The sequence below is a fragment of the Quercus lobata genome, chromosome 8, assembly GCF_001633185.2.
Source record: "Quercus lobata isolate SW786 chromosome 8, ValleyOak3.0 Primary Assembly, whole genome shotgun sequence".
Lineage (NCBI taxonomy): Eukaryota > Viridiplantae > Streptophyta > Magnoliopsida > Fagales > Fagaceae > Quercus > Quercus lobata.
Window position 1 is genome coordinate 38,703,936 of NC_044911.1, and position 14,743 is coordinate 38,718,678.

Below are 14,743 nucleotides of genomic sequence, written 5' to 3' on the forward strand. Positions count from 1 at the left end.
TTGTGTTTGGATTAGTTCTTTTGCTCATGAACAGGTCTCTCTCTTTTCTCTTTTTTCTTTATTTTTTCTGATTTCATTTGATTTATGAGAAAAAAAAAAAAAAAAAGCAACGGCAACGTAGAGAATGAGATGGAAAAAAAGAAAAGAAAAAAGGAAGCAACGGAGAGAATGAGAGAAAAAAAGAAATCTGGATGAGAGAGAAAGAATTGATAAAATAAGGAGTTGGTATAATATTTTTGTGGGGCCCAAATGATTTATGGGCCAGGCGCATCTACCCGAGGAGAATCCAAAGGCCCAAGCCGAGGAAGGCTATGGCCCAAGCTCGACAAAATAGCCTATGGATACCGCCGAGGACAGCTCAGTCCTCGGCAGACCCAAAGTCCCCCCTGAAAGAGGGGTAAAAACGGTATATGACTGAAACTTGGAAGAAAGATCTAAAATATCCGGGGAAAGTTGCCCTTACTGCCATTCAATGCTCTGAACCTGACAGAGCCGCATTCTTTGGCTTTTACAACCACCCCCAATGACTTTGAATATGGGCTGATGGGACAAATATCAATCTTGGAAAGGTTGACCCTATACGTGGACGAAGGACAATGAACGCAGGCAAATATAAAAGGAAAAATAAGTAACCTAAAGGAGTGGTTGGGAAAAATGGCCAAAAACCAGAGTCTCCCAGCCCACCTCCAGGAGAAAGACTCCATGGGTGAAGGAAAACTTAAACTTGTACGAACACCACGAAAAACCCACCGCCTGTCGATCAAGTCCTAGCCTTCCAAACCCACGCTCTACAAATGATATTGTTAGAGCCTTTTCACGTGCGAACCCAACACTGTCACGATCCGCCACGAATCGTGTCCTTACAATTTTAATACAAGAAATTCAATTGCTAATGTACAGTAGCTCATCAGATCTGATGAGCTACTGTTCATTAGCAAAAAAAATTTCCGGATATAGCTAAGCTGTTGGAGCATGAACAAGAGCGTATAGAGGATGAACAGTGTAAAATATTCTCTATATTTTGGCTATGCATTGACTGTTGGAGATGCTCTTATTTAATTAGTCATATAATTTATTTAAATAATCTATTTAGATTGTTTTGGATAATTGGCATATAATAGCTTTAAATAAATTTCTTCAAGCCTATTTGAAGGAAAACTTTGTTTTTTTTTTTTTTTCTTGGATATTTAAAAACTATACAAAAATATATTTCAGATAAAGCAAGGTTTGAGATGTGGACACGTGGCAATTATTTGACACATGTCTAAATCCCAAAGTACTGGACTCAAGTCAATTCCTTTTGGATAAATATTTTTAAAACCAGTTTTAAAAACATATTTTTAAGTGGGTTCTAATTAGGTCAACCGATAAAATTTCTTGTAGTTGAACAAGAGACACATAATTCAATCTCTACCTACCTACAACAAAAAATGATTGTGGTGTCTTAATCTGATAATAACGAGCAATCATTAGGAGTAAATGTCATAGGTTGAAACTCTAAAAAAAACGTATTTTAAAAATGATGAGCCAAAAATTAACAAATTCTTGAAAGTTTATGTTGGAATATATGCACAAAAATCTACTTTTGTGATTTTGTGAACAAGATCACTAAACAATATATGCTCAAATCTATACGTGTGAATGTAGAGAAAATAAAGTAAAACTTACAAACCAAATGAATGAAAATTTTTTGATAAAAAACTAATTAAGGATAGTGTTTGACACTACGTCCTTAAGATAAATTTCACCCCTCTTACTATTTATTTAGTGATGCTTTGAGTCTTTTAGATGTTTGCCTCTCAAGATACAATGATCAACAACACGTAAAAAAAGCACTACAATTTTCATGCACAACAAACAAAAATGTGTGTGTGTGTGTGTGTATCTCTCTCTCTCAAAAGACTCTTATGAATGAATGTAAAAGAAAATTTTGAAATGAAATGAGGGATGACCATTCATAGGTACATTTGCACCATTTCAAAATAGGTGCAATATTGAATAGACATATTGTTACTCCCTCACATTAGATAAGAAAATGTGCAATAACGAATAGACATATTGTGTTGGAATTAAGTACACTGCACACAGACAAACATTAAAATAAAAATTGATTAAAAATTTGATGGACAAAACCCAACCCACATGGGCCGGCACTTACATAATCAATTTTTCATTCATACCTTAATGGTTTTTGATAAGTGTCTATGACGTTAATATATTTTTCCCAACAATTTAAAGTCACAAAAATTATTTGCTAAAAAAAACTCACAACAAATGTTCTAATCTTTTATCAAAAACAAACTCACAAAAATTAAAATTTGCGATAGTTAACATTTAAGTTGTTCAGATATCCTCTAAAAAAAGGTTGGGATATGTTTAGAAATTGAACTTATAGTCTTATATAGCGTATTTTTAGACAATTTTTTTTTTTTTAGAGAGATTTAGACAAATTCTGGTGGCGGGCCAAAAGACGTAAAGAACGCAGAGCGTGAAGTGAAATTAGATCCATTTTGAGGACAAGTTTCAGGCAGAATGGAGGGTTCTGCCCAGTTGTGGTCCGACATGTTGATGAGCCTGAAGCAAACAGGCCCCATACGCAAGTATGTGAAGGCCATCTTTCGTAAAGTTAGTTAAAAGATATAGATCTTATTTGTTTAAAGTAATCTTATATATTCTTTGTTAAAGATATATTAGTCCAATGTAATAGGTCCAAGCCTAATCCTTCTAGTCTAGGGTTTAACCTACTATATATACCCATGTTATGATTCATTGTAATACAGGATTTGTACTATAATTCATTGTAATACAGGATTTGTACTACAGCCTAATATATTATTGATGTAACTCTTTAGGGTTTCCTCTATGAATATAGGCTGTTAGGCAAAACCATGTAACTCTCGTGTATTATTATGTTCTATATTTTATGTTTTTGCTTCTACATCCCTATTAACATATTCAACGATGTGTGTCAATTAGGGAAGTCAATACCGTTTTATACAAGCCGATATGGCCGGTATTTTCCGTTCCAAAACTCACTCTAATACAGAAACACCCCCTATTTTGTCTCACTCTAAATACCGGACCATTTCAGAATGTACTAGCCATTTCGGCCCATTTGGCCATTCTGGACAAAAAATGTATTTTGGTCTGAAATGATTTCTTCAGCAATTTTTTCATTTAAACCAAAAAATAAAATAAAATAAAATAAACAAAACAAAACAAAAAAAAACAAACAAACAAACCATGAACTAGAGGCTAACAGAGGCGTGGTGCCACCCTAGTGGCGTTGCTTTAGTTGGGTTAAGCGGAACTGAAGCTTGGTTGGACTAATCGTCATTTTATGGAAGAAAGAGAGAACAGTTGAATAAGTAGAGAAGGAGATGAGAAGAAAAAGTAACAAAAAGAAAAAGCAATAAAAAATAAGAAATAGTTGAAAGTTAAAGGGCCCGTTTGGTCATAGAGTACAAAAATTGTTGTTTAAAAAGATGTGAAATTGTGGTTTAAAAAGTGTTGTTGAAAAATATGTTTTAACGTTTATAAAACAAAAAAAAAAAAAAGTGTTTGGTACCATGGTTTAAATAACAAGTTTCAGTGTTCGAAAAACTTAAATATATGTTTGGTATGTGTGTGTTTAATTTTTAAAAAAACTGACACCCTGTACAAAATAAAATTTTTTATTTGATGAGGGCAGAGGGTTTGATGAGAGGAAGAGAATTGAACACAGACATGTCACATCAGGTGGTTCCCATGGTGTTTGAAAGTATTTACGGTTCCAACGTTGTTTGTTGTTTAAAAAAAGGCCACAGGTGATTTCAAAAAGCATCATTTAAAAACCATATTTTCAACAACAATTTTCAAGCAACACTGAACACAAATATGTTGCCAAACGCGTGTTTTTATTTTTAAACACTATTGTTCAGTTTTTAAACACCGAATACCAATGTTTAAACTCGGTGACCAAACGGCCCAAAAAGGTGTGGTTGAGGGATAAGGAGTAGAGTTATTGTCCACACCAACTCTCATCTATTTCCAAGGCAATCCTGTGGGTTTTACAAGTTTCAATTTTGAAATTTTACTTTCTATTTTTTTTTTTTGAAAACTTTCTATTTTTTTCTGTAATTATATTTTATTTAATTTATTTTTTAAGTCTTAGATAGTGTTAGATTGGATATGATATGTTGGACTTGGGCCATTTTTATTGGTATGTTGAACTAAACATATAGGTGAGATATAAATTTAATAACTATATACATTAATTGGTATCGAAATATTTCATTGTTTATCAAACCAAAACGTCTTCTTGTACAGTATTGACTCCCTTGATATCAATGCTAATATTTAACTTCTTCTATAAAAAAAATAAAATAAACTCATAATTTATGCTATTGACCATTATCTATAAATTTAAAACTTTACATTTTACATGACAAAATATATCCTTGAACATAGATAAATATCTTAATTGAATAAAAATACATATTTTCTTTTCAAAAAATTTAAAATATACTGTAGAATTTAAGTGTCATATTCACAATTCTCACAAAGTTAGGATATTCAAGAATTGACATGTCCTACTTATAAGATGAGAATTTTAATTTTTCCTGTTTCAATAAATTTGATATTTTAGTGGGATATAAGTCTCGAAATTTTATTGTCAAATGAACTATTAAATTTTCATGAATTAACAATTTTAACTAAAAAAGACAATCTGAAAAGAAAGTTGATGAGGTTGGTGTTGAAATGGGCCATGTGTATGACTTGAATTGCCAAGCCCAAGTCAACGTAAATAGAATCCTAGTTGTAAAAGGAATGCTCCAGCCGACCTTAACATATACATATATATACTGTATTCAAGTGCAGCCGTGAGAATACATAGAGAGATTTCCAATTAACCTAGTGAGCAAGCCACATGAGAGAAAATAGAGAAAAGAGAGGCAGTCAGCTTCTATTCTTAATTTTTCTGTGAGAGAATTTTTCTGTGAGAGAGTGCTAGGGTGTAATTGGGATTTGGGTTTCTTGAGAGTATTCTTGTGCACTATTGTATTTTTCCTGATAATAGTGAAATCTCTGCAACTCCGTGGATGTAGGCAAATTGCTGAACCACGTAAATATTGTCTTGTGCGTGTGATTATTTTCTTTGACGTGTGTTTTCTCTATTTGTTTTGTTTCTCACAGGTTGGAATTTTAGGTTAAATTCCCTACAACTGGTATCAGAGCCTAGGGTTAGGTTTGAGTGGGAGCAATGACAGAGGAAGCAGGAAAGGCGTCTGGAATAGAAAAATTTGATAGCACAGGCTTCGCGTATTGGAGGATGCAGATTGAAGATTATCTCTATGGGAGGAAATTGCATCTGCCTCTTTTGGGGACAAAACCTGAGGCTATGAAGGCTGAGGAATGGGCTCTTCTTGACAGACAGGTACTAGGAGTTATCCGGTTAACTCTGTCTAGGTCTGTTGCACACAATGTTGTAAAAGAGAAGACCACAGCAGATCTGATGAAGGCTTTGTCTGGTATGTATGAAAAGCCGTCAGCAAACAATAAGGTGCACTTGATAAAGAAACTATTCAATCTGAAGATGGCAGAGAATGCATCAGTAGCACAACATCTGAATGAATTTAATACTATCACAAATCAATTGTCGTCTGTAGAAATTGATTTTGATGATGAGATTCGTGCTCTGATCGTCTTGGCTTCTTTGCCAAACAGTTGGGAGGCAATGAGGATGGCAGTAAGCAATTCTACAGGAAAGGAAAAACTCAAGTACAATGATATACGAGATTTAATTCTGGCTGAGGAGATTCGCAGAAGAGATGCAGGTGAATCCTCAGGATCTGGTTTTGCCCTAAACCTTGAGACAAGAGGCAGAGGTAATAACAAAAATTCAAATCGGGGCAGATCAAAATCCAGAAATTCTAATCGGAACAGAAGTAAATCAAGATCAGGCCAACAAGTACAATGCTGGAATTGTGGGAAAACAGGTCACTTTAGGAATCAATGCAAAAGTCCTAAGAAGAAGAATGAAGATGATTCTGCTAATGCTGTAACAGAAGAGGTACAGGATGCATTACTTCTTGCAGTAGACAGTCCACTTGATGATTGGGTCTTGGATTCAGGAGCTTCGTTTCATACCACTCCACACCGAGAAATCATACAGAATTATGTTGCAGGTGATTTTGGTAAGGTGTATTTAGCTGATGGTTCAGCCTTGGATGTTATGGGTATGGGAGATGTTCGAATATTGTTGCCCAATGGGTCTGTTTGGTTACTGGAGAAGATTCGACATATTCCTGACCTGAGGAGGAATCTGATTTCTGTTGGACAACTTGATGATGAAGGACATGCAATGCTATTTGTTGGTGGTACTTGGAAGGTTACAAAGGGAGCTAGGGTATTGACTCGTGGAAAGAAGACTGGTACTCTGTACATGACCTCAAGTCCAAGAGACACAATTGCAGTTGCTGATGCAAGTACTGATACAAGCCTATGGCACCGCAGACTTGGTCATATGAGTGAGAAAGGGATGAAGATGCTGCTGTTAAAAGGAAAACTACCAGAATTGAAGTCCATTGATTTTGACATGTGTGAAAGTTGCATCTTAGGAAAGCAGAAAAATGTGAGCTTCTTGAAAACTGGCAGGACACCGAAAGCTGAAAAATTGGAGTTAGTACACACTGATTTGTGGGGGCCTTCTCCGGTTGCATCCCTTGGAGGTTCAAGGTACTACATCACTTTTATTGATGACTCAAGCAGAAAGGTATGGGTTTATTTTCTGAAAAATAAATCTGATGTATTTGAAACCTTTAAAAAGTGGAAGGCTATGGTTGAGACAGAAACAGGTTTGAAAGTAAAATGTTTGAGGTCAGATAATGGAGGAGAGTACATAGATGGAGGGTTCAGTGAGTATTGTGCTGCACAGGGAATTAGGATGGAGAAGACCATTCTTGGGACACCACAGCAGAATGGTGTGGCTGAGCGCATGAACAGAACTCTCAATAAGCGTGCTAGGAGTATGAGGTTGCATGCTGGACTACCAAAAACTTTTTGGGCTGATGCTGTTAGCACTGCAGCTTACCTGATAAACCGAGGACTTTCAGTTCCCATGGAGTTCAGACTTCCTGAGGAGGTTTGGAGCGGTAAAGAGGTAAAGTTTTCACACTTAAAAAGTTTTTGGTTGTGTTTCTTATATTCATATTGATTCTGATGCTCGTAGTAAACTTGATGCAAAGTCTAAAATATGTTTTTTCATTGGCTATGGTGATGAGAAATTTGGCTATAGGTTTTGGGATGAACAAAACAGGAAAATCATCAGAAGTAGAAATGTGATATTTAATGAACATGTTATGTACAAGGACAGGTCAACTGTAGTGTCAAATGTTACAGGGATAGATCAAAAGAAATCTGAGTTTGTCAACTTAGATGAATTGACTGAAGGTACTGTCCAGAAAAGGGGTGAAGAAGATAAGGAGAATGTAAATTCACAAGTAGATCTGAGTACACCTGTAGCTGAAGTCCGCAGATCTTCTAGAAACATTAGACCTCCACAGCGTTATTCACCCACTTTAAATTATCTCCTGTTGACTGATGGTGGTGAGTCAGAGTGTTATGATGAAGCCTTGCAAGATGAAAATTCAAGCAAGTGGAAGTTAGCCATGAAGGATGAGATGGATTCCTTGTTAGGGAATCAAACATGGGAACTGACTGAATTGCAAGTAGGAAAGAAGGCTTTGCACAACAAGTGGGTATACAGAATAAAGAATAAGTATGATGGTAGCAAACGTTACAAGGCTAGATTAGTTGTTAAAGGGTTCCAGCAGAAGGAAGGCATTGACTACACAGAGATATTTTCTCCAGTTGTGAAGATGTTAACAATCAGACTAGTACTGGGAATGGTGGCTGCAGAAAACTTACATCTTGAGCAGTTAGATATGAAGACAGCATTCCTTCATGGTGACTTGGAGGAAGACCTTTACATGATTCAGCCAGAAGGGTTCATTGCTAAAGGACAAGAGAATTTAGTTTGCAAACTGAGAAAGAGCTTGTATGGCCTAAAACAAGCTCCTAGACAATGGTACAAGAAATTTGACAGTTTTATGCATAGAATTGGGTTCAAGAGATGTGAAGCTGATCATTGTTGCTATGTTAAGTTTTTTGACAATTCTTACATCATATTATTGTTGTATGTGGATGATATGCTTATTGCAGGGTCTAGCATTGAGGAGATTAATAATCTGAAGAAGCAATTGTCCAAACAGTTTGCAATGAAGGATTTGGGAGCTGCAAAGCAAATCCTTGGTATGAGAATCATTAGAGACAAGGCTAATGGTACATTGAAGCTTTCACAGTCAGAGTATGTGAAGAAAGTTCTTAGCAGGTTCAACATGAATGAAGCTAAACCAGTGAGCACACCCTTGGATAGTCATTTCAAACTAAGCAAAGAACAATCACCGAAGACAGAAGAAGAAAGGGACCACATGAGCAAGGTGCCCTATGCCTCAGCTATTGGCAGCTTGATGTATGTTATGGTGTGTACAAGGCCAGACATTGCACATGCAGTAGTAGTTGTGAGCAGATTCATGAGTAGGCCTGGAAAGCAGCATTGGGAGGCAGTCAAGTGGGTTCTGAGATATCTGAAGGGTTCATCAGATACATGTCTTTGCTTCACAAATGCAAGTTTGAAACTGCAGGGTTATGTAGATGCTGATTTTGCTGGTGATATTGATAGTAGAAAAAGTACTACTGGGTTTGTTTTTACTCTGGGTGGTACAGCTATATCATGGGCTTCAAATCTACAGAAGATTGTTACTTTGTCTAGTACAGAAGCTGAGTATGTTGCAGCAACTGAAGCTGGAAAGGAGATGATTTGGCTACATGGTTTCTTAGATGAATTGGGTAAGAAGCAGGAGATGGGCATTCTACACAGTGACAGTCAGAGTGCAATCTTTCTTGCCAAAAATTCGGCTTTTCATTCAAAGTCGAAGCACATACAGACAAAATACCACTTTATCCGTTACCTTGTTGAAGATAAGCTGGTAATGCTTGAGAAGATTTGTGGATCTAAGAACCCGGCAGACATGTTGACTAAGGGTGTCACTATTGAGAAGTTGAAGCTGTGCGCAGTTTCAATTGGTCTTCTAGCTTGAGGACAGGAGGATGAGTTGCAGGGATGAGGGACTATGTTATGGAGGATTGTGGTTAATGTTTGCAGCTTGTGAGCCCTTAAGGGCTAAGGTGGAGCTGATGGAGGAGTTTGCTAGTGTAGCTTGATCAATTCAAGCCAAGGTGGAGATTTGTTGAAATGGGCCATGTGTATGACTTGAATTGCCAAGCCCAAGTCAACGTAAATAGAATCCTAGTTGTAAAAGGAATGCTCCAGCCGACCTTAACATATACATATATATATATATATATTGTATTCAAGTGCAGCCGTGAGAATACATAGAGAGATTTCCAATTAACCTAGTGAGCAAGCCACATGAGAGAAAATAGAGAAAAGAGAGGCAGTCAGCTTCTATTCTTAATTTTTCTGTGAGAGAGTGCTAGGGTGTAATTGGGATTTGGGTTTCTTGAGAGTATTCTTGTGCACTATTGTATTTTCCCTGATAATAGTGAAATCTCTGCAACTCCGTGGATGTAGGCAAATTGCTGAACCACGTAAATATTGTCTTGTGCGTGTGATTATTTTCTTTGACGTGTGTTTTCTCTATTTGTTTTGTTTCTCACAGGTTGGAATTTTAGGTTAAATTCCCTACAGTTGGTAGAAGTTACCAAACCTTTTGTTTTTAGGGTTTGGCTTAAGTCCTTACCTAAAATGTTTGGTGTAACGAGCTTGTAAAGTTGGCTCTAGGCTAGGCTAAGGCCCCATTACAAAAGAGGCGCAACACATTTGTAAAAGAGACATTATTGTCTCACACTAAGAATGTTCACATTTTGTGTGCAGAGTGTGGAAATTCTTTTTTTTTTTTTTTTTTGTGTTTTTTTGGTGCGAGGGCAGAAAAAAACTGCACCATGAGTGTGGAAATTCTTGAAGTGAGACAATTATAGTCATTTATATTTATAAAAGGAAAACTGTTTCTCTTCAAACTAATTTGGAACCCTTCAAACTCTCTTTATATCTTATTAGATGTAAATTTTAAAAATCTAACCATTGGATTGCATGTTTTTATTATATTCTCCATACTTGCAAAATTTTACAAAAATCAATAGTTATATCATCAATGATAAGTTTAAATTTCAAGTTTTTAAAGTAAAAAATTATGCACAAAAAATAAGCTTATTGATAGAATAGTAAATAACATCTGAATTAAACAAAACTTGACGTGCATGTTGAAAATAATATAAATAACATGTAATCCAACTGTTAGATTTTCAAAATTCATATTCAATGAAAATAAATAAATAAATAATACTATGACCGCATAAAATGGCACAACTTGTGCCATAACTCGGCTACGTGGTGGGTTATAAGTGATAGAGGTGTATCTCCACATGGACCCATTATTACACCTTATCAATGACAATTAACTTCCACTAACAACTTAAGGCTTTATTTTTTTTATCCAATAACCTACACTATACGTTGTCAACACAAGTCACCTAATGTCCTACTTACCCTACACATTTACTTACTGAACAATCTCTATCTCTCACAAAATCAATATTAACTTCACTTAGGGTCCATTTAGTTGGGTGGATTTTAGGAATGATGAAAAAAAAAGAAGAGAAAATTGGGAGAAAAAGAAAATTATTGAAGTATTTAGTTGGGTGAATGGTATCAAATTAGTAAAAATAGTAATTTTAGGACCACACCTTTTACCACCTAATTTTTCACAACTATCATATATGACAGATTATGATTGACTGTATGTCATTTTTACATGAACCCACTACTTTTTTTTTTCCCTTCACTCACAATATACCACGTCAAGTTGTGGCAAGGTTGTTGCACAAAAAGAGTAAAGTCGTATATTTTATTTTCCCTAGTGAAAATGCACGTGTTTACAAGTTTTCCTTTTCCCCACCCAAAACAAAGAAAAAGTAGATTCAGGCATATCTAATTCCTCCTCCTTAGCTGCCTAATTCGTAATTACCGACATCATACAATAGAACCCCAAGATAAAGGTCCACAAAGCAGAAAAATTAGAAAATCTATAACTGGGCGGTAGTGGTGACAGTTGAGAATTTCAACTAACAAAGCACAAAAAAGTACGAATACAAGTGCACCACCCCTCATCTGTCTTCCTAACACTTATTAACCCTTTAGGTTTCCCATCCCCAGCAGTAACATTCCATGTTTTATATTAATATTTCAACCTTTATTCCTTAGAATCCCATTTCCCTTGTGCACCTAATTGAGCTCCAACAATATTGTCGCATCCATGGCCAAAACCAAGAGACTATGCACCCTTCTGTGTAGGCTTATGGCATTAGGTGCCACCGTTTCAGCTGCAATTGTCATGGCCACAAGCCATGAGAAAGCTAACTTCTATTCAGTTTCTTTCGAGGCAAAGTACAGCCACACGCCTGCCTTCAAGTAAGTGATTTGTCGGAGTCCTTTAATTTTGTGCCACTAAGACTTTTCATTGTGTACTTCCTTGTATTGGTTACTAAAAGCTTGCCATGTATAGGTACTTTATGATCGCAAATGCTATTGTCAGTGTTTATGGGGTTTTGGTTCTTTTTCTTCCTTCTGAGAGTTTGCTCTGGCGATTAGTCGTTGCCCTGGACGTGGTAATTGTTTACAAAGCCTTTTCTTATATATACCTGTGTTTTTACTTTGGTTTATTTCATATTAGTACAGCATTCAATGTTGAAATGTGGTTCTAATGAAAACATATCAGAAATCCACCAATAAAGATATGTGGCAACTATTGAGGTTTTCGGCAATCCAAATGTGGCTTTGTTTTCTATTTCCATTTCTGAAAATAGTTAAAATACATGTATTAATCTTAAGAAATAGCATAATGGGTTGAGGATCACGGAGGTCATTAGTTCGAATCTTCCATTTCCAATCTTTTAGGATCATTCATATATATAAAAGAACCCCATAGAGGTAATGTACTAGGGAAATGAAATTGATAATAGCCAAGCCATTATACCAATTATAGCTGATGCATTTCATTATTTGGACTATAGGTTTTCACCATGTTGTTGACTTCAAGCATTTCGGCGGCCTTGGCGATTGCTCAAGTGGGGAAGCACGGAAACTCTTATGCAGGTTGGCTACCCATCTGTGGCCAAGTTCCCAATTATTGTGGCCACGTTAAAGGAGCTCTTGTTGCTGGCTTCATTGGAGTCATTCTTTATTTGCTGCTTATTCTCTATTCCATACACAGTGTCCTTGATCCTCTTCTCTTAAGAAAGAATTAGATGATAAAGTCTCAAGTCCAGCGAGTTCCACCCTTGCTATAAATGTTTCTTAATAGATTAATCTATCAATGTTCTAGGCCTTCTTCTCCATTTCTACTGGTGTGGCATGGGGATCAAGTCTGGTGACAAATATTATGTTTTTTTTTTTTTTTTTTTTGCTACTGCATGTTTTTGACATGGTATTGTCCTCCATGGTGATATCTATAGCTCGGATTATAAGTTTCAGCTTTATCTGGACTAATTAATCAACTTTTTAAATTTCTCTTGGCATTGCAATCAGAGTTCTTTTTTTTTTTTTTCTTTTTTTGCTAAACTTTGCAGTCAGAGTTCTTATTAAGGGAGTACGGAGTACCATAATAAATTAATAATCAGATAAATGAACTTGAGAGCTAATCCTAAATTGGGCTCAAGACAATTTTGTCTTAAGCTTATTCCAGAGGGGTTATAAACTTATAATCATATGCACTGTAAAAGTCATTTCCTGGGGTGGGCTTAAGATTGGGAGTTATAGTACTCTTTTTACTTTTTAGGATGGGTTTGTGGCTAACATCTAGGCCTTGTACACCTCTCATTCTTCTTAAAGTTCTTTGTGGACTTTGTCCCATATTACTTTTTTCTTTTTCCTTTTCTTTTTATAGGATTGTCCCATATTATTAAGAATGAAGTTTTTTTTTTTTTTTTTTTTTTGGATAAAAATATTAAGAATGAAGTTGAATGTTAGCTTTATAAGTGTCTAAATTACCTCGGATAATACAGTACTTTTTTTTAGGTGGGTTAGGGGGTTAACACCCGCTAGTCTTTTATCTATACTTCCAAGACAACTGGATTAAGTACATATCAAGAACATCACAAATTTCATTTCCCTGCCTTTATTTGAAAAACAATAGTTCAAACAATGAGGAAGGGTTCAAGTGAGTGTAGCATTTTTTGCGATGTTTCATGTCTATAGTTCAAACTCGATCACCTTCCCCTCCCTCACTATCTATCTTCTTCTCTATTTTTCTAATAACTTAAATAAAAAAATAAAAAATAAAAATCACTGAAGAAATAACTTTTTTTTTTGGCTTCCCGTCACACAGCAATAAGGATTGGACATCAACATTTTACTAATGAGCTAAGAAGATCACGCCAATGTTTTGTCTATCATATTTGGGGGAATGCAGTGGAAAAAGTTCCTAAAAAGAACCATCAAACTCTTCTACAAAGATTTGTGCAATTTTTGGTCAATCACCAAGCCAGTCTTCCCTATATATATTTTAGCATAATACAAGATTTACTAGAGTTCATATATATATATATATTTATATATGAGAAAAAGTCAAGGCTTATATGAATCACTACATGATATATAAGGGTGTCTACGAAGTGGTCCAGGTTAGATTTGTGCTCAACCAAGATTCAACCTGACCACTTCGGGTGGGGGAGAACATAACCTGCCACCAACTCATCAAATCAGGCCTCATTGGATGGCAGTTGGCTGTCAAGTTTGTAAAAAGCAAATAAAATTTTGTCGGATTTGTTAAGATATGATTGAATATGTCGAGGCGAAGTAAACGAAATCTGGTCGGAATATTGATGTGGACTGCAAAGGAACCTTCAAATGGGTGAAGAACTCGCCAGAAAAAGGGTAGAAGAGAAATTTTTCAAACTAGTTGAGTTCATCAAGTTTCATGCCCTCTCACCCGTCACTCAAACCAACTTCATCAGGTATACACTTTTCAGAACCACCGCCAACTGACAGGCTCTTCTGGTCAATCAAACTTCGGATCAAATGATAGTAGGTCAATCGATTTCTTGAGTTCAATTCTCCTTGGACAACCCTAATGATATAAGACAATTAACTACTTGTGTGGCAAAAATAAAACGAACTATTTTCGTGAATATAATTAAATTAAAAGAAAAAAAAAAGAATAACAGGTAAAATTTAAAATTTAAAATTTTCCCTTGGATATTTTCTTTTTCATTTAAAACACATGAGTATAAAGTTAATTAAAAAAAAAAAACCAAAATATATCAGTAGCCCATAAAATTTAACTATGGAGAGCTGCGCTTTTAATCTCAAAAAGTTTGAAAATGAGTCTTATTGGTCTTTTGGGTTTGGGCTTGAATTGAAGGAAAGAAACAAGTCACGTTTAGAATTGCATATATGTAATGTTTTAATAAATTAAACGGTCATGTCATTAAAAAAAAAAAAAAAATCATTTCATTGCTCCCTTAGGCCGATACTAATAAAACTACAAAAAGTGAATTGAGTGACCAATAACGCTCATTATATATTTTAAGATGCTCAACAGTTACACTTTAGGACTAACAGTGTAGGTTTCTTTTTTTTTTTCTGTATAATAATAAGTATTGAATAGAAGAGAAAACATGTAAG

The 14,743-nt window shown here is 35.5% G+C and overlaps 1 protein-coding gene across 1 annotated transcript; it reads left to right on the top strand.

Annotated features, from left to right (window-relative positions):
• The first annotated feature begins 11,261 nt into the window (after window positions 1–11,261).
• LOC115957902 (CASP-like protein 1C1) lies at window positions 11,262–12,632 on the top strand. Its single transcript, XM_031076242.1, has 3 exons — window positions 11,262–11,530; window positions 11,625–11,727; window positions 12,133–12,632. Exons 1-3 carry the CDS (start codon window positions 11,376–11,378, stop codon window positions 12,364–12,366), a joined length of 492 nt encoding a protein of 163 aa, XP_030932102.1. The 5' UTR covers window positions 11,262–11,375; the 3' UTR covers window positions 12,367–12,632.
• The last annotated feature ends 2,111 nt before the right edge of the window (window positions 12,633–14,743 follow it).